The sequence below is a fragment of the Scheffersomyces stipitis genome, chromosome 4, assembly GCF_000209165.1.
Source record: "Scheffersomyces stipitis CBS 6054 chromosome 4, complete sequence".
In the NCBI taxonomy this organism is placed as follows: Eukaryota; Fungi; Ascomycota; class Pichiomycetes; order Serinales; family Debaryomycetaceae; genus Scheffersomyces; species Scheffersomyces stipitis.
In genome coordinates, this window is record NC_009044.1 from 1,598,098 (window position 1) to 1,615,647 (window position 17,550).

Genomic DNA, 17,550 nt, shown 5'->3' on the forward strand with positions numbered 1-17,550 from the left:
GTTAATAGTGATATTTAAATTCCATGAGTCTCAGGCTGTAGGTCAATTAGATCTTCAAGAAAGTGAAAAAGTTCAGATTTTACGCAAATTCAGTTCTCTTCAATCTTAATCTAAATAGTAAAAGTATATCTGATAGTCCTTTACTATAACTTCTGTATTCTTTCTAATAATATCCAGCTTATGGAAAAGAAAGTGAGCGATGCTATCTCAAACAAATGTCTTCGCATTTTTTCATTTATTTAATTGCAAATATTTTGTGGAGTCTGCTCTTCATGAATTTACTAGTATAATCTAGTTTTCTTTAGCCTCACAATCACTTCAATCGCTGGATATACTACATGATGCCAGTACGACAGTGTAGGATTCTAATACGGCAGGGACTTGCGAAAAGAATGCCTGTTTTAGTTGAAAATACTGGTGCTGTACTCAAAAGACGAGATTTTAGTTCACTGTCATTGTATGATTCTTCTCATATTCAGAAAACCAACGGAAACAATAACTGTAGTACGTCAAGTGGGTATATGTCAGGTTTGTATTCAAGGAAAATGGCAGATGATAGAACTGCATTGCAGTGTTCTTTCTGTAATTCTAATTTCCGTATACGGCATCTCTCAACTGCAACTCATGTTGGAACACCTGAAAAGCATTCTCACAAATTGCCCTCAAGAGGCATACCTTCCCATTTCAAATGGCTTGCCAGTCAATTATCGAGAGAAGACCTGAAAATCAACCAGTCAAAGTTCTCCAAATCGTTTTCAAGTCCAGCAGAACGAGATTTTTTCATAGAGTACCTCCTAAGGTACAAGCGATATCCACTTGTATGGAAATTTTGCCAATACATAAAAAGCGAGAAACTAGGTGTCACATTTACAACATACATTTTGCTATTGAAGGCGATCGCAGAATCCAGTGCCAGTTCCAATTCATCTGAGTTAGGTTGCATTCTTTTTGAAGAGGCTATGAACATGAAAATTGGAAATATCACCATACGCCTGTCTGAGGACCAGAAATGGTTGCTTTGCCGAAATCTTCTCTTAATTTTGACTCAAAGTGAAGACATGATAGATTGTGTAAAGTTGAACGAATTATACACAAAATACTTTCAGAACTTCAAAGGTAGGCAACTGTTTGAATTGCAGTATTGTTCTACTTATATTACCATTTTGCTAAGGTCCGGTCAGACAGAAAGGGCTGTAGATGAGTTTGAAAAGACTCTACGTAGGCTAGAGGATTCGGGTTACGATTTGCAGGATATCTTGAAAGAGCTTCCTATTCTACGTCTCTTGTTGGTCTTGCAAAGAGACAAAGATTTCGATAACATATTAAAGTGGCTCACTATTGTTCAAGAAATAGATGACCGGCAGAGACATCAAGACATCAATGACAACAAACGCATAATTTCCAACGAGCTCTGGGTTCAGTTTTTGGACACAGCTTTGTCCAGCAACCACTATAAGTTGGTGAAATTAGTCTATGACCATTTCATAATGAGAGGTTTTTCTAATTCTACAATTTCGATAGAAGACGCTATTTTTGAAGATCTTACCACAAAGGATAGTGGTTTTAATTACATTAACGACGATACGACTTTTCAAATATTGCATACTTTGTCAGGTAACGGAGATGTCGATCTGACATTGAGCTTGATTGAATCACATTACATTCATAAGAAATTTAAAGGAGAAAGAGCACTAAACAAGGAGTTATACATTAAAATAATAGAAGCATATTGCTACAGCGACAAATTGACCAAGATTTGGAACGAATCAGAACCTGGTCATCATGAATTAAAAGACACTAGCATCGAGCAGATACTTAGCGTTATCAATGGAATAATGGAAAAGTTGGAAGTCGACAAAGAAGAACAACTTAATTATAGAGATATTTCTGTTGCCATGTCATCCAAATTCTGGTCTTATAGTGACCACGACAAGAACATCGAAAAAGCCGTTCAGAAACGAAATCAGATTTCTGATAGAATTCTTCATTCAGAAGAGAATGAAACCGTAACTACGGTATTGCCTAGAAAAATGGCCAATACCAATATCGAATCATCTCAGTATGGAAATTTGTTGGCTAATCTCGATGTTCTCCATGACTTTGTCGGTTCCCATACCCAGTACATGTTGAATGAAAATTTAGATAGTTCGATCACCATCTTTATTAATTGCATTTTGGAGCATTTGCATATACATCAAAACTTCACTTCGATTGTACGAACTTTGCAATCGTTATTTCATGTTGAACACGATTTCGCTACCAAATGGCTCGATAAAGATCTGTTTGACATAATATTCAATTCATTGGCAAATTCGTCATCTTCCAAGTTATGTTCTCTTACGTTGTTCAATTACTTCAAAGAGTCTAACAAGATTCTCAGTCATGAGAACTACTATTGTCTCATGTCGGCAGTTCTCAGAGGTTATTTTCATGATGGCTTACAGTTTTACCTCTACCACTATTTGCTAGACTATGGTGGTATGGTAGATGACAAGATTATCATGTTGCTTCGTGAAATACCTAAATCTGAATTGCGGGGCCACGAAAATACCCATAAAATTTTTGAATATGTTGCTGATTTAAGTAGACATTCTCTGACGTTATCAAGAGAGACTATTGACGGAATATGGGACGAGTGGCATCTATGCAAGAATCTGTCACGTATCGCTGAAGAAAAGCCTACCAAATTTAACAGAATATACCATAAGCTGTTCGACGAAAGGGATTGCGGGTATCTTGAGTTTATCTTGAAACTGTAAATAGACATATAGACGATATATAAACGTGGAGGTCTAGAACCTGTTCTAGATATTGTTGGTGTATAAATTATTCGTTAACGGCAGCTTGTAAATCTTCAGCATTAATTTCAATCTTGGAAGCCTTCATTCTGTCCAAAGTGTTCCATCTTGAAGACCTTAACTCGAGCAAACTCTTGTCGGCAATATCATCATCCAAAATATCGGGATACTTCTTTCTCATTTTTATGCCTAATACAGAATCATTAGCGAAAGTATTTGAAAACGAAGATGATATGGAACCATTGAAGGAACCCAACATAGTAGAATCTACGGCCATTCTTAAGATGTTGTCGGCGTGACAGGCTAAATCGTCGTATTCAGAATCATCCGCAGTTGCTTCCGCCAAAAAGTTTTCCTTTTGGCTTTCTTCTTGCAATTTGGTTACTAGTGTAGCCTTATCTATCTTGAGGACTTTATTTGACTTCTGGAGGTTTAAGGTAGCTTCTTTCAATACTGAAACAGGAGTGGATTGTAGCAAGTTCTGGTGCTTTTTCTTCGAAGATCCGGATGGTGAAAAATATATAGTCTTGTTAGGAATTGGAGTGTTGCAAGCTGAGCTATCTTGCTCGGGCAGGTTCTGTTTTTCTTGTATAACTTCTTCAAGTGAGCTTTCGTTTTGCAGTCTGGTTCTCTTTGTTCCACGAATCTTTTTTTTGCTGGAGGATTTGCGAGATCTGTTCTTCTTGGGGTTTGGAGCTGGTTGTTGCTCGCTTTCTTTTGTCTCAGGGTATGCCAACACATAGGCATTTATGAGTTTTCTACTTTCTTGTAGTATGTCGTTGAGTGGATTTTCGTATTCTTGTTCGTTAGTGTTGAAGCTTTTGCTTATGGGAGTATTCGTATAGAGAGGAGCTTTTGGTTTTTGCTCCGCTTCGATCTTCAAGTTCTTGCTAAGAAGAACTTCTCGAGGCAAATTCAGGGGTACTCTGACCTCACTGGCACTTGGAAAGTGATATTGGAGCATGGTATTCTGAATTATATTGGGTGCAAACATTGTGAAGTGTGAGAGATTATGGTACCAGTACGAGATGGTGATCCAACAGTTTAATCTGAAAAGCAAGGGTAGCCACCGGACTGTTCCTAGGGAAGTAAGAGGAAATTCTGTTTATATATAGATAAAGGGAGAAGAGGACACTTCTAGGGATCAGTGGTTTTTTAATATGGCCACAAGCAGGTATATTTGTTGACAAAATATCCCGATTGGGAAGTGTAATTGCAACAGATTTTGGTTGTGCATGAGTCGTTGAATGTCGTGAGACATAACAGAGACATTCTGCTGAAAAGAATCTTGTACGACATTCAGTTGCCGTCTATGCCGTCCTAATCAGATGGCCTCTTCGTGATTGGCGGGCTTTGGTATTTTACAAGAGTCAACATAATGATGAATGTATTCACGTTAAACGTCGATAGGTAAGACTATGTATAGTGTGTTAATGTACAGGGATTGAGCCAATCTCAGAGAGGCCCATATAAGTAACCGTAGATATGAAGTCATCTCGCTGGAAATATCAAAAAAGATGTAGAGAAGGACTGAGCAGGCTGGAGTAAGCCAAAAATGACAATCATAGTGTTTTTTTTTTTGAATATATGAGAGCGTATCGGTCGTGGCATATTTGTCTGGCATCCAAAACAAAGATGCATGCAATAAGGAGCGAAAACAACGACAAATGGAATGTAAATCAATACAAACCAATCAGAAAAACGGCGAAAAACGTCTCAATGCCAGTCTTCCGTGGATCGTTGCTTCCTTATGAAAAGACACAATGGTGGCTAATAGACAGCAATTTTCGTGTCTATTTCTGGTCACCAACAGCTTTTTCAGGCAATTTCTGTCTATATCTTTCGTCAATGATAGAGTCGTTGCCGTGAACGCAGTCAACAGGGCATGGAACAAGCGAATTTCCAGCTACCATCAAGCAGCAGATGGCAAAAGTTGAGCTGAACAAAGAGTTGGTAACTCTGTTTCTTTGAGTAGCTCTGATGGCTCCAAACATGTTGAAAATTGAATAGGTTTGTATAGCAGTTGAACAAATCGGGACACACTTGGAGCGGTCCAGCTGAAATCACTTTGATACGAATTCACTGCTTAGAAAGAAAGCTAATGCACGAGGGCAACAATTTGGTAAAACTCTGGGGAAATGAATTATGGCCTTATATTACTTTTCAATTTGAACATTCACTATTATTATTCTGAAAAATTAACCATATCGAATGTTTGCGTGGGCGCATCTGTAGGTCACGTGCGCATCTCATCACTGTCCAATCACAACTGGGGATTTGGTAGTTGCTAAACAGGAGAGCGACAATGTGGTGAATTGAGCGGAAAAGGAAGATAGAGACTACAAAACCCATATAGAGGTGACCAAAGCAATTCAAAGTTGAAGTGGTGGCTGAAATGGTATGCACTAGTGAAGGTGGTTTGGGATGGATTTGGTCACGTGCTTTAGTTTTTCAAGAATGGTATATGGTAATATGAAGATATATGGTTCTAGAAACTGATACAAGGTGGTGGCAGATGTTGCTTTATGCAGAGAATGCTATTAGAACAGAGTTCAGGGTGGACTGGAAATGGAATTCATAGTTTTTTGTTCAAAATACATGTTGATTTTGATTTTGAATCTTTTCGGAATCCAAAATTTTCAACAATTTTCAGCAGTTTAAGCATCTACAAATTTATCTATGCATTATGTTCATTATATATACAAGTATAAGTGAGCTCTATTGGGTACATTGTATCCCATGTTACTTCTCGGTTGAATCGTTCTTTCTGGGCTTACTGGCAGGGTCTTGATCCTTATAGAATAAAGAATACGCGAAAGAGAACTTCAATATGGATGATACTCTGTTTTTCACGTCTCCTAGGTCTTCTTTGATCTATTCGATTCTTCATTCTTAGTTTATCTTCATTGCCTACTTCTTTCTGCTGAAAACATCACTTCCATATTTTTCCAGTCTGTCTATTCGTATTTCTTAGCAAACATTTCTCCCTTGACCAAGTTGAATCCTGGCTGGAACTTCCTTTCGGCTGACAACTGTTGCACTGTCTTATTCTCGTTTACCAACTCAACCTTGACCAATTCCTTGACTCTGGCCAACCTGTGGGCCGTTGATGGTGAAACTGATTGGTAGACTATCTGGTTTCTCTTCTTCAAGCCCAAGGCTTCAATGTTTTTGCGAGTAATAGGAGGCATTCCTATGGTAGACCTGGTTTGAGTGATCTTGTAGAACAACTGTTTGGTCGCCAGCATGTTGTCGGTGTTTTCTTGACGTAAACTGAAGGAGTGGTAGAAAACTCATATTCTAAAGTAGCCTGAAAAATTTCTTTGATATTGGCGATTGTGGGCGTGCAGATAAATTTTCGACTGCACTGAAATATTCCTATATTTTGTTTACTTATATAGGGATTGATTTTTTGCAATTGAATTCTACTTTCCAATTCCATTTTCAGTTCAATTTTTGGTATTACTTTTCCATAGCATATACTTCTTCTATGGACGACTCGGCTGAACGAGATATACTCAAACGAAACGACCGTCTCCATAAAGACATCAGCTCTTCTATAGATTCGCTCGTAGAAATCGCCAGAAATTCACTGCTCACGGATCACGATAAGAAAGATGCCTCAACTGTGACTTTTCAGAGACTCAAATTGTGGATTAATGAGTTCGAGCCCTCGCCTAAGTTGCTTGATATCCATTTGGCCGAGTATATTGACAAGTTAACAACGTTGTTCTTATGGCTATTTCGTCATTCGCACCATTCCAGCGACTTGACTAAAGGAATAGGTGCAACCATCTATGAATTGTCCAAGATCAGAGGGTTCAAGTTTGTAACCAATTTCTTCTCCAGTGATTTATACCTTGTAGGCACTCTTATTGATATCGTGTCCACGCTTGAGAATGATAACGAGAAGTTTCTTGGTCTCATATGGCTCTCAAACTTGGTTCTAGTGCCGTTTCGTCTACTTGAAATCGACTCTGAAATGGTTGCCAGAGTTTTGCAATTGGCCATTACCAACTTGAAATTGCATTCAAATGCTTCAAAGAACCAACTTGTAGCACTGATCTTGCTTTCACGTCTAGTGACTAGATCAGATACCCCGATATCTCTCAGACACTACATGCTTGATGTAGTGGAACCGGAGTGGCAGGAGACTGGAAAACTTCATAACGAATCTGTAAAACTCGGTCACCTAATGACAATTAATAAGATCCTCAAGAGACCAGAGTCGGACTTGTATGAACCATACTTGCCCCTCATTTACGAATTGGTCTGTATAGATTTGCTAGCCTTAAGACAAGCTCCAGACTCTGTCAACAACCTCAATATCACCTATTTAATCAAAATACTCAGCAAATTATCCAAATTCTATATTCATCGAGACAACTATGATATGGTAGCAGCAGTGATTAATAACTTGTTGCATGATATTATGGACGTACTTATCAATAAGTTTGATACTAATAATCGATATGCCATGGCGAAGGCACTCGGCCATCTTAGTCTTAGCCTTTCGCATCCAGCAATCAACTACCAGCACCAATTAATAATACATTTGATTAAGCAACTAGAATTGCCTTTGCAAATGGACACCTTTTCATCTCAAATGGAGATTAACTCAGACAATATTTTCATTCCCAAATACCATACAATTTTACTATTCTTAGGCTATATTGCCCTCAACAAGTCGATGCCGCTAGAATTCGTAAATGTGGTGCTTACCATTGTCCACAAGACGCTCTTTATTCGACAATATCGTCTTACATCAGTTGTTGGAACTCAATTGCGAGACACATCTTGCTTCGTTATTTGGGCCATAAGTCGAATGCTTAAACCTGCAAATCTTGTACCTAAAGATGCAAGCAAAATGATGGAAACAATATTTGTAGATTTGGTTAAAGTATCAGTTTTTGATGAAGAACTTCTAATTAGAAGGTGTGGAATGGCAGTCCTCCAGGAGTATGTGGGAAGATTTGGTTCAATCTTGTATCAGTATCTGTCCGGAGAAGAGCGAGGGAATCGTATAGTTTCCTTCATTCAGCTATTCAATAGCCAAAGTATCAAAACTATACGTCTGTCTTATGAAATCATCCTACAATTACTTGAGCAACAGTTTGATAGAAATATATTTATTGGTGAACTATTACAAAATTCAACAGACGATTCTAAGTCGTATGAGGTTAGAAAACTTAGCGCAACCTACCTAAGAAAAGTTTTAGCCTGCAAACAGAAGAATGTGATCATTGGTTCTGATCTGTTTCCTGATTACGGTGTATTTGATTTCGTAACACGATTCATAGAGTGTGGAAATCTCACTGCTGCTTGTGAAGTGCTTGACAAAATCGATGTTAAACGTGTTGAGCATAAATTGGTAGAGTTGAATAGTCTGTTTTCTTTTGACTTCCACAGAGACAGTATCGAAAAGGCTATAGGCTACCTCAGACTTCTTAGTAAGTTAGTTGAAGGTTGTAATTACAAGTTCCAGGAATCGGACTGGACAAACCTACTCGATATTTCCCGAGTCAGGAATAAGCACGAGGAATTAATACCTCTATTCAAAGAGGTTATCCAGGTTCATCATGCTACCCCAGATTCAATAGCATTAAAGATGAGAGATTTGATCAAGAGCAATAATCTAATTTTGTCCAGAACGACTTTACATGACTCTTCACTTCTGAAGTCTCTGTTCGAGACGATATTCGAATTAGTGTATGACACGTCTGTCGACTGTGAAATTCGGGCAAACATGGTTTCTTCTCTTGATTTCTTTGTCGACACTCCAGAATTCTTTGACGATATTAGGGTGGAAAACTTGCTTCATTTGCTTGATGATTATACAATAACGAACCAGGGAGACGTCGGTTCCAAAGTTAGATTAGCAACCCTTGGCGTGATCAAGCAGAACTTCAGCATGTTCGTGAAAAAAGAAGATATCTTGATGGGAAAATTGTTGAGATTGTCAGGTGAGTTGATTGATAAGATCAGAATTAGTTCCTTTGAGTTATTTCTTCGGGGAATGAATATCCAGCATCCCATGAATGCTAATAACGACATCGGAAAATACTATTCAAGTTTGTTTACTGTGTACCTCTCAAACCCAAGGGTGAGTACATGGGCGAATTCCTTCTGGAAAGGAGTCTGTTATAGTATTGGAGCTACAGCTGCTAACCGTTCAGTAATTAACGAATCTTTTCACCAATTGCTAAAGTACTTGGAGTCTGGTGATAGATGCCAAGATTTAAAGGAAGTGCTACTATTACTAAATACCACTACAAGCGTACTGGACAGGCAGTCAAAGGGCTGGGTACTGGTACTCAATGTGTTTGTCAAGCTCTTTGAGTGTAACTATAGGTTCCCCTCTGATTTCCCATTCGAGTCTTTGTATGTGAAGTGCTACAATTTGCATATCAACACCAAGAACTCAGCCAGAATCGGAGCAGTGATGAGAATTTTTCTTTATTTGATATTGCTGGATCAAGTTGACTCAAACTTGAAGCTGAAGGTGACGGCTAGATTGTTGTGGATATGTTGCAACCACAGGTTTGAAGGAACCAGAGAATTAGGAAGTAGCTTGATTTTTGAACTTGCCAATGAGATCATGAGTGAAGAAGCCATGGAATACATTTCTGCAATTGACTGGAAGCAACTGCCGGCGAAACTAAAGATTCACATCACGGATTTACAAAGATTTTTTTGAATAGCAATACGATGAAGAGTAATCGAAGAGACTTTGCTCCTGTGCATGTTTGTGTTTTTCATGTATTTTAAACATAAGCGTATATACATATATAAGCGTTTATCATTAACCGTGTCTTCGTTTGAATATATCTACCATTAATGCGATAGCGACAATTTAACAGCGTGAACCTTACAGTGTCGTGGATCCTTTTTTTGAGATTTTCAATACCTGTTTTATCATTTTAAATTTCCTTTTAGAGTCGTTCAGAGGCCAAGAGCCAAGTTGTCTGAAGACTGGTAGTACCTCTCCTGGCTAACGAGGTTGGAGAGAGCTGGGTTAGAAGGTGCCGGTTCTTCTTCTTTGGGAGCGGTTTCTTGGAGAGTTTCGGTGGAAACGTCCGTGGGGATGAATTCATCTTGCTTTGGTTCTTCGGCTGGAGCACTCGAGAAGAGGTCCGAAAGGGAGTAATGTCTGCCCATGGGATTAGAATATATAGACTGTAGAGATTGAAGGTTTAGCACAGATCGATTGCGAAAAGTGCTTTGAGATAGTTTGCTGAAGTATAAATTGAAAGTTACACAACAGTTCAAGTTAAGTTTGTAGAAATTTAGTAGGTCTTTTGGAATAAGCTGGAGGAAAAGCAAATCTTGTGAAAATCTGAATCCGCAACAGTTGATAAGAAATCTCAGGGTATTTATAGCGCCCAGTAGATCGGGGTGACGTCTGCTGTGCATATCGTATTTTACAATTGCGGGGAGACATCGCGTGCTAGTTACTGCGGCACGGGTGCAATTCGAGGAGAAGATAGGAGATCATCTTCTTAGATAAGCTTAATTTTTTAGGGTACTCCGAAAGTTTTGCTGAAGTGAAATTCTGTCAGTGGGATATTCAACATTTTTGTTTTAGCAATTCGTTTGAAGATTCTTAGAATTGTGGTTTCCTTCCAGACTGAAGATTTTTCCCAGTTGTAGATTTGCCATGGATAACCAAAAAATGTAGCGTCCACTTGTTTCAGTTTAGCCTGTAGATTTCACAGGGACGAGGTCACTGTGGCGGAACCAGAAGCCCATGGAATGCTCCAAGGCTGTGAGCCAGTGTTGCCAGAGAAACTGTTCCATACTGCTGTGGGGCACACGACTACTTCGCTTTGGACTTCTATGCTGTACATTATGGCATTTTGTGTATATTTCTGTATGAAGTTCTACAGGCTGAAAGTCTCCCACTTCATAATTTTCAGATGTTAGCACAGCACGAATTACAGATCTATTCTCTACACCACGTTCCCTGCTACTCTTGCTTCCTTTTCTGTCTCCAATTTTCTCAAATACTTCCCGTAAAATCATAAGCTCTTCGGGGTCAGAATCATTCCACTTCTTGTTTATTTGTGGGCCAGCAGCACGTGAATCTGTCTACCTGCTATAGCTTCAGCCTATGGCCGGAGAAATGCAGGATGCTCTTTCCTAGAATTGAACGACTGAATTGAACGGACTGGCTTCATCCATAGTAACAGAATGGTTGCATTCTACGCCGAACCACGAGATGTCAATGGCGTGAACAGTCTCCAGAGAAGACAACCGGCTCGATACATTAATTATATAATTTTCACACCAGCTTCTCATTTCATCCTCGGGCAAGACTCTTCAAATCAAGGAAAATCTCTGCAGACCTAAAATAGACAACTGTATGTGTCCACGTTATCGTTCTCTGGTGGTCACGGGGCGCAATGTCAGTGACGAGAATGAGTCAAGAGTCAAGACAGATCCCTTACACCAACAATCAGGCGATAGTGAAAAATGTCTGGGGTTAGGTGATTGTGATTCATGTCACGTGACTCGTTGTACTGAAGTAGAGGCGTAGAATTCTCTATTGTGGACCTATTTCTTCTTGAAAAGAGTCAAGAGGCGTGTCAAAAATGAGTACATTTCCTTGGTGAAACTATTGCTTTCGTATATATGACATTTCTTCTGGGTTCATACCACTTTTCTCTGGCTAGTTCAAACTCCTAGACTCGCTCTTATGACAGTACGGTTGCGCAGCTTCCCTCTATCCGGTGCAGGAGTTCACTTGGAAATTCTGGGGAACCTCGAGCTTCCCCGGTCATCCGAATTATGAATATTTAAACATGAACCATTCTCAGCCACTGGCCCACCAGATACAGCTCATTTTCGCAGTTAGACCATATAGAAAGTCGAAAGTTAGTGGGGTGTGTGCCACAGGAATAGTATTTTCTTAATTCCCAAACAGGAATCGAATCCACAACGACGAGATCCCGAGCGTTCCTTTCCAGCTGTGTTTTCGGATCCGAGTCGAGGTTCCTCGAGTATACCAGTTTTAGTGCAAATTCTCGATTGTGCACTCCTGGTATTTTTCTTATAGACCTGGAGTTTCGAAACTTTTGAAATTGTATACTTGTGTTCTCTTTGTAACTACCAGTATTCTGTTGTCGTCGATAGCATATTACGGCTGTTGCTCAGAGCGAAAAATTTCTGTGTCGGATATAGCTACTAGATCCTTACCCCAGATTTTCAGGAAGTCATATTAGTTTTCAGTTCGTTTTTGTTGACTCTGTGATATTGAAATATCTGACTGAGAAGTTTCAGTTTGGTTCATTTCTTTCGTCATATACTGCTAGTGTACTGTTCTATTTACACATTGTATTATTTTGCTTTTCTTGTACTATATTTTATCTGAATTTACGATGGTCAAAGTCAAGACGGAAAACGAAAAAGAAATCAAGGACAAATCAGCGTCCAACCTCAAGTTGATCTCAACCAACACGGGGACGAGAGTGTCACAGGCTTGTGACCGGTGTCGTATCAAGAAGATCAAATGTGACGGTCTCTATCCGTGTCACAACTGCAACAAGATTGGGTTTGAGTGTAGGACAAGCGACAAACTCACCAGAAGAGCGTTTCCCAAAGGGTATACAGAAAACTTGGAGAAGAAACTTAAAGAGTTGGAGCAAGAGATGATCGATTTGAAGGCCAAGTATGGCATAGTAGATGACGCTGGTAACTCTGAAGTTGGAGCTGGAGGGGCTGTTAACAGTCTCAGTGTGAACGACACCTCTGTAGCGAATACACCTAATAACACATTTACTCCTTCAACTTCTAACGTTCATAATCCTAACTCTTCTGATGACAAGGTGCTATTGACCACCACCAACCAGACGGTGCAAATCAACAACCCTATTGACCAGATCTTCAACCTAGACAACAAGGGTATAATTATCGGAAACGATAATCTCAACTTCGAGTCGCAGTTCAACCATTTGCTCATCAACTTAAATCTCCCATTTCTCAAGATCACCAATTCACATAACTACTTGCTAAACGATCCAAACAGCTACTTGTACCATCCTTCGTACCATAACTACAACCAGTTCCATAACAAAGATTTGGATGTGATCTACAACCCATTAACGGGAAACAGCAACGTCAACGAGTTCAGCTTGGTCAACAACCAGTTGCCTACAGATATCTACGACTTGTTCATCAAGCTAATCAATAACTTCAAAAAGTTGTTCAACAACAAAAAGGAGTTGGACAATCAGATCATTCAGTTCTTTCTCAACTACAACATCTTCTTACCCATCTTTGACTACAAACAGTTCATGGAATCGTACGATGCTTTTCACACGATGTATCCCTTCATCTTCACCTATGATGATTCGACTATCAACGGGTTCAATCTCTCCAACAGCAATGACTACCACATTGTGAACCAGTACCTCATGATCATCATCCAGATATATGCCATGATCTACATGAACAACCCTACCATCAATTTGAACTTGTTGTTGAACCATTCAGACCCAAATTATACCTTCCACAAAAAGTCTCCTAAAGATAACTCGCCCAATATTATCAAGTCCTTGTACGATTTCCTCCCCTATTTCAATGTATTCCATGTATCTGTTAACCAACTACAAACCTATTTATTATTCTTGTATTACTCCCTCTTGACCAACAACAAGGAGAAGTCCTTGATTTTGTCGTCCCTAATTAATTCATTTATTGGGATCCTTGGTATCAACCTTAATTCCAAAAACTTGTTCTTCGACGACTTGTCGCTTAACACACTTCAGAGAAGGAACAGAGTGAAAACATTCTGGGTGTTCAAGGTCTTGTTAAAGTGCTTCAATTTAAAGTTTGGCTTCAAGCCTAGCTTGAATACCACTGTTATTAATCCTGTTACTATCGACAAGTATTTTCAATTGACACCAGAAAAATTGAGTACCTTGCTCGACAACAGTGATGACTTGTTCAACACTTTGTTGAAGCCAAGTATCGAGTTCTTGAACTTGATGAATATTATCATTCCCTCGTCGTTTGCGCCTAACTATTACGAATATCTTAAAAATAAGAAGAAGAAAAAAGATCCAAACCACCAGCATCATACCAAGCATCTTGATTGGATCCTTAAAGAAGATGATGGTGAAGGCAATGATGGTAACTTGAACTATAACTATGCTCAATTCTTAACTATTGACAAGAATTTGTCCAACTGGAGAAATTCGTTGAAAACCAAGACCATCAACTTATTGCCCTTGGCAGATGAAATGGGCTTACCTAACATTTCCAACATTTCTTCCAATGATCTCTTTCATGAATTAAGAACCGGGAAGTTATCATCAGGTATCACCCATGAAGGTTTACTCAATTACTATTCTACTGGGATCCCGGATATCTATACTGCTTCTCAGTTGATAAAAATTCAGTTGAACTTCCACTACATATTGATTAGATCCATGAATTATCTTAACTTCATTGTTGACAAGGAATTAACTTATCCATATTATATCGAGATTTCTCATATATCTCGGGAGGTATTGCATTACTTCTTGTTTATATTCGATCACATAAACAAGTCCAATGAGAAAACGATTGATCCGACACCTTCTTCGTCCAATATTGTCATGGAAAGTTTAGGTCTCGATGTAGATGAAGATGGCTTTGTCATTAATGATTTTTCTGTGAAAAGAAGAAAGACTAATGGTTCCGATAGACACAATATCGCTAAGAGAATTACCAAAGAAATTCCACCTTCGCCATTCAACTATATGTTGAATGGTTTATCTATGACCATTATCAACTTTAAGAAATCTATGATCTTACAATTGTTGTTTCTTTTAATTTGTCAATTGAAGTTCTTCAAACGTAATGATTTTGATTTGATCAGCGACTCCATTCCTTTGTTAAACGAAAGTGTTGAATTGTTCATCAAGATTTTCATCAACTACAAGGTCGGAGTCAATAGAAAGGACCCCAAGAAGGTGAAGGAAGATAAACTCTTCGAAAAACTTATGAATGATCAGTTGCGTGATGAAATCTTGAAGGACCAAGCCGATAGCGATTTTGACGATGATGACGAAGCAAGCAATGCATATCAAAGCATTGACTGGGATGATGAAGAGATGGACGAAGATTTGAAATACTTGAAGATTCTCAAATTCGTAAAATACAAAAGTAACGATATCTTGAACAAACTTATTGGGAAGAACTCTTCAAGTGTTCCGGAACCAAGTCAAGTCACTCACCATCATCATGTCGAGCAGCCATCTCAGCTTCATGTCCATCCTCACATCGACAGCAATCGTTCATCTTTGTCAAAGCCAACAGGGCCTCCAATATTGCCTCCGCCTGTTATCAACAACTTCTATGCCAATTCTCCTAGTGCTGGTTCGCCAGGTTTGGGCTCATTCAACAAGATCCCATCTATGTCTAAGTTCGATTTTCTCCTTTCAGACAATGACTACAGCAACCAAGCGAAATCGCAATCGCATACTCCTCAAGATTATGAGCTAGCCAAGAAAGAGAAACTAGTCATAAATGACTTAATGAACTTGCGGCACGGATCTCAGGGTAGCAATAAGTATCCTGGACCATCTCTGAATCCCAATTGGATTCATTCGTCGTCCAATTCGAACACAAACGGATACAATGGTTCAGGGCACTAATAGGTTATCCGTATTTATTATTGTAAATTACTTAGAAATGCATTTTGTATTTTGCAACAGCGTAGTCGTGGTTCTAGTGTGATCGGACAAAGAGGCCGAGTATTAAGATTTCCACTTTTTGTTCCTTCACTACCTTCTGGAACACAGCAAAAATAGATAAGGTTTAACTGGCTTCGGCTAAAACGGCGAAAAATATGAAATTGAGTCCCGTAGAGTTCGGACTTTATTCCGTATCCAGGTTCATGATGTATTCAGCTGCTTTCGGACATAGACTTCCAAAGGGGAGCTGAATCCATTATATCCTTTAGGAACTTTTCTATTGGACATAGGAGCTCCATTATTGTTGCGAAATTTTGTATGGAACAGTATTGAGCCGGGTATATATATGAGTGAATCAGCGAAAATGCTTGCAAGATAAAGTAGTGTACTATTCTTTTAGACTATAAATTAATATATTCAATTAAAATAGAAACAATGGATTCGTTCTTCGTTGACTTCATGATGGGTGGAGTGTCCGCCGCAGTGTCTAAGACGGCTGCTGCTCCCATTGAGAGAGTCAAGTTGTTGATCCAGAACCAGGATGAGATGATCAAGCAAGGTCGTTTGGCCAGAAAATATAATGGGATTATCGAGTGTTTTAGCAGAACAGCATCTGAGGAAGGTATTGGGTCCTTCTGGAGAGGAAATACTGCTAATGTCATCAGGTACTTCCCTACTCAAGCGTTGAACTTTGCTTTCAAAGACCGTTACAAGAAGATGTTTGGTTTCAAGAAGGAAGAAGGTTATTGGCCATGGTTTGCTGGTAATTTGGCTTCTGGTGCAATGGCAGGTGCAACATCTCAGGTGTTTGTCTATTCATTGGATTATGCAAGGACCAGATTGGCAAACGACGCCAAATCTGCTACAGGGGCTGGTGAGAGACAGTACAAAGGTTTAGTAGATGTCTACAAGCAGACTTTAGCTACAGATGGAATTGCTGGGTTGTACAGAGGCTTTGTACCTTCAATTGCTGGTATTATTGTCTACAGAGGTCTTTACTTTGGTCTTTACGATTCCCTCAAACCTGTTGTCTTGATTGGGCCATTGGAAGGTAACTTCTTGGCCTCTTTTTTGTTAGGTTGGGCTGTCACCACTGGTGCTTCCACTGCCTCTTACCCATTGGACACTGTCAGAAGAAGAATGATGATGACGTCTGGACAAGCTGTCAAATATAAGGGAACGTTGGATTGTTTCCAACAGATTATTGCTAAAGAAGGCTTTTCGTCTTTATTCAAGGGTTGTGGTGCCAACATCTTGAGAGGTGTAGCTGGTGCTGGAGTCATTTCGATGTACGATCAATTCCAAATGATCCTTTTTGGAAAGAAGTTTTAGAGTAGAGAATATAAAGATCTTGAGAGACACATAGAATCTTACTTAAGTAATATCTAGTAATCACATGTTTTTTTTTTTCTTGATGGCTCTTTCCGTAGACTTACATCTAGTTATGCAATCTTGAAAATGGCTGCGAAATTTTGAAAATTCAAATACCACAAAATCACCACACTTCTTGCAACAGGAATATAGATATTCAGAATATCAACGTCAACCATTACAAGATTAATTATTCAAATCAAAACACTATAATTTAATTTCCACTTTGTAGGAAGAGAATCGACTCTGAAAGCGTGTTATCACAGTTTTTCCCGAATCCAATGTGTTTCTCAAAGAAAGTTATGAATGCAAAAGTAAAAAAGTATTCTTAATTTTTAATTTAAAACAGTTCAGCAACACATTCGTAAGAAAGTCTGAAAACATTTAAGGATATTCATTTGATAGGGAAGTTTTAAACTGGTCTTCCAGATTTCAGTTTAAAACACTACAGACATTTGATCTCATGTATTTTCCGATTTCTTTTGACTCTTTTTTTAACGTAGTGGCATACATTGAACATACTAACCCATATAAACAGCTATAAACTAGAGATAAAGGCCATTATCACCCAATGTAGCATGGGCCAACCAAGAGGAAACCCAAAGGGTGAAAATTTTTGGCTATATATCTTAAGAAATGGAGGTCACGTGATCCAAAACGTGACTTAATAATTGTGTATTTTTCGTTCACACTTTTCATTCAAC

At 38.9% G+C, this 17,550-nt stretch overlaps 7 protein-coding genes across 7 annotated transcripts; 4 read left to right on the plus strand and 3 right to left on the minus strand. All coding sequences in view use genetic code 12, as the record gives it.

Moving 5' to 3' along the window:
• Positions 1-782: 782 nt before the first annotated feature.
• On the plus strand, positions 783-2,759 carry PICST_58916 (predicted protein; the record flags this gene model as incomplete). Its single annotated transcript, XM_001384224.1, has 1 exon — positions 783-2,759. A coding segment is annotated over one exon (1,977 nt), but the record flags the coding sequence as incomplete, so codon positions are not given.
• A 67-nt stretch (positions 2,760-2,826) lies between these two features.
• On the minus strand, positions 2,827-3,762 carry PICST_31752 (predicted protein; the record flags this gene model as incomplete). The annotated part of the gene is made up of 1 exon (XM_001384574.1): positions 2,827-3,762. The coding sequence occupies one exon, from the start codon at positions 3,760-3,762 to the stop codon at positions 2,827-2,829; it is 936 nt and encodes a 311-aa protein (XP_001384611.2).
• Positions 3,763-4,591: 829 nt separating this feature from the next.
• Positions 4,592-4,792, minus strand: PICST_45936 (predicted protein; the record flags this gene model as incomplete). The annotated part of the gene is made up of 1 exon (XM_001384575.1): positions 4,592-4,792. The coding sequence occupies one exon, from the start codon at positions 4,790-4,792 to the stop codon at positions 4,592-4,594; it is 201 nt and encodes a 66-aa protein (XP_001384612.1).
• A 683-nt stretch (positions 4,793-5,475) lies between these two features.
• On the minus strand, positions 5,476-6,046 carry PICST_89296 (mitochondrial 54S ribosomal protein YmL33; the record flags this gene model as incomplete). Its single annotated transcript, XM_001384576.1, has 1 exon — positions 5,476-6,046. The coding sequence occupies one exon, from the start codon at positions 6,044-6,046 to the stop codon at positions 5,756-5,758; it is 291 nt and encodes a 96-aa protein (XP_001384613.2).
• Positions 6,047-6,288: 242 nt separating this feature from the next.
• PICST_44822 (predicted protein) lies at positions 6,289-9,495 on the plus strand (the record flags this gene model as incomplete). The annotated part of the gene is made up of 1 exon (XM_001384225.1): positions 6,289-9,495. One exon carries the CDS (start codon positions 6,289-6,291, stop codon positions 9,493-9,495), a length of 3,207 nt encoding a protein of 1,068 aa, XP_001384262.2.
• A 2,680-nt stretch (positions 9,496-12,175) lies between these two features.
• On the plus strand, positions 12,176-15,436 carry PICST_31755 (zinc finger transcription factor; the record flags this gene model as incomplete). Its single annotated transcript, XM_001384226.1, has 1 exon — positions 12,176-15,436. The coding sequence occupies one exon, from the start codon at positions 12,176-12,178 to the stop codon at positions 15,434-15,436; it is 3,261 nt and encodes a 1,086-aa protein (XP_001384263.2).
• Positions 15,437-15,910: 474 nt separating this feature from the next.
• Positions 15,911-16,807, plus strand: PET9 (ADP/ATP carrier protein; the record flags this gene model as incomplete). The annotated part of the gene is made up of 1 exon (XM_001384227.1): positions 15,911-16,807. One exon carries the CDS (start codon positions 15,911-15,913, stop codon positions 16,805-16,807), a length of 897 nt encoding a protein of 298 aa, XP_001384264.1.
• Between the last annotated feature and the right edge of the window lie 743 nt (positions 16,808-17,550).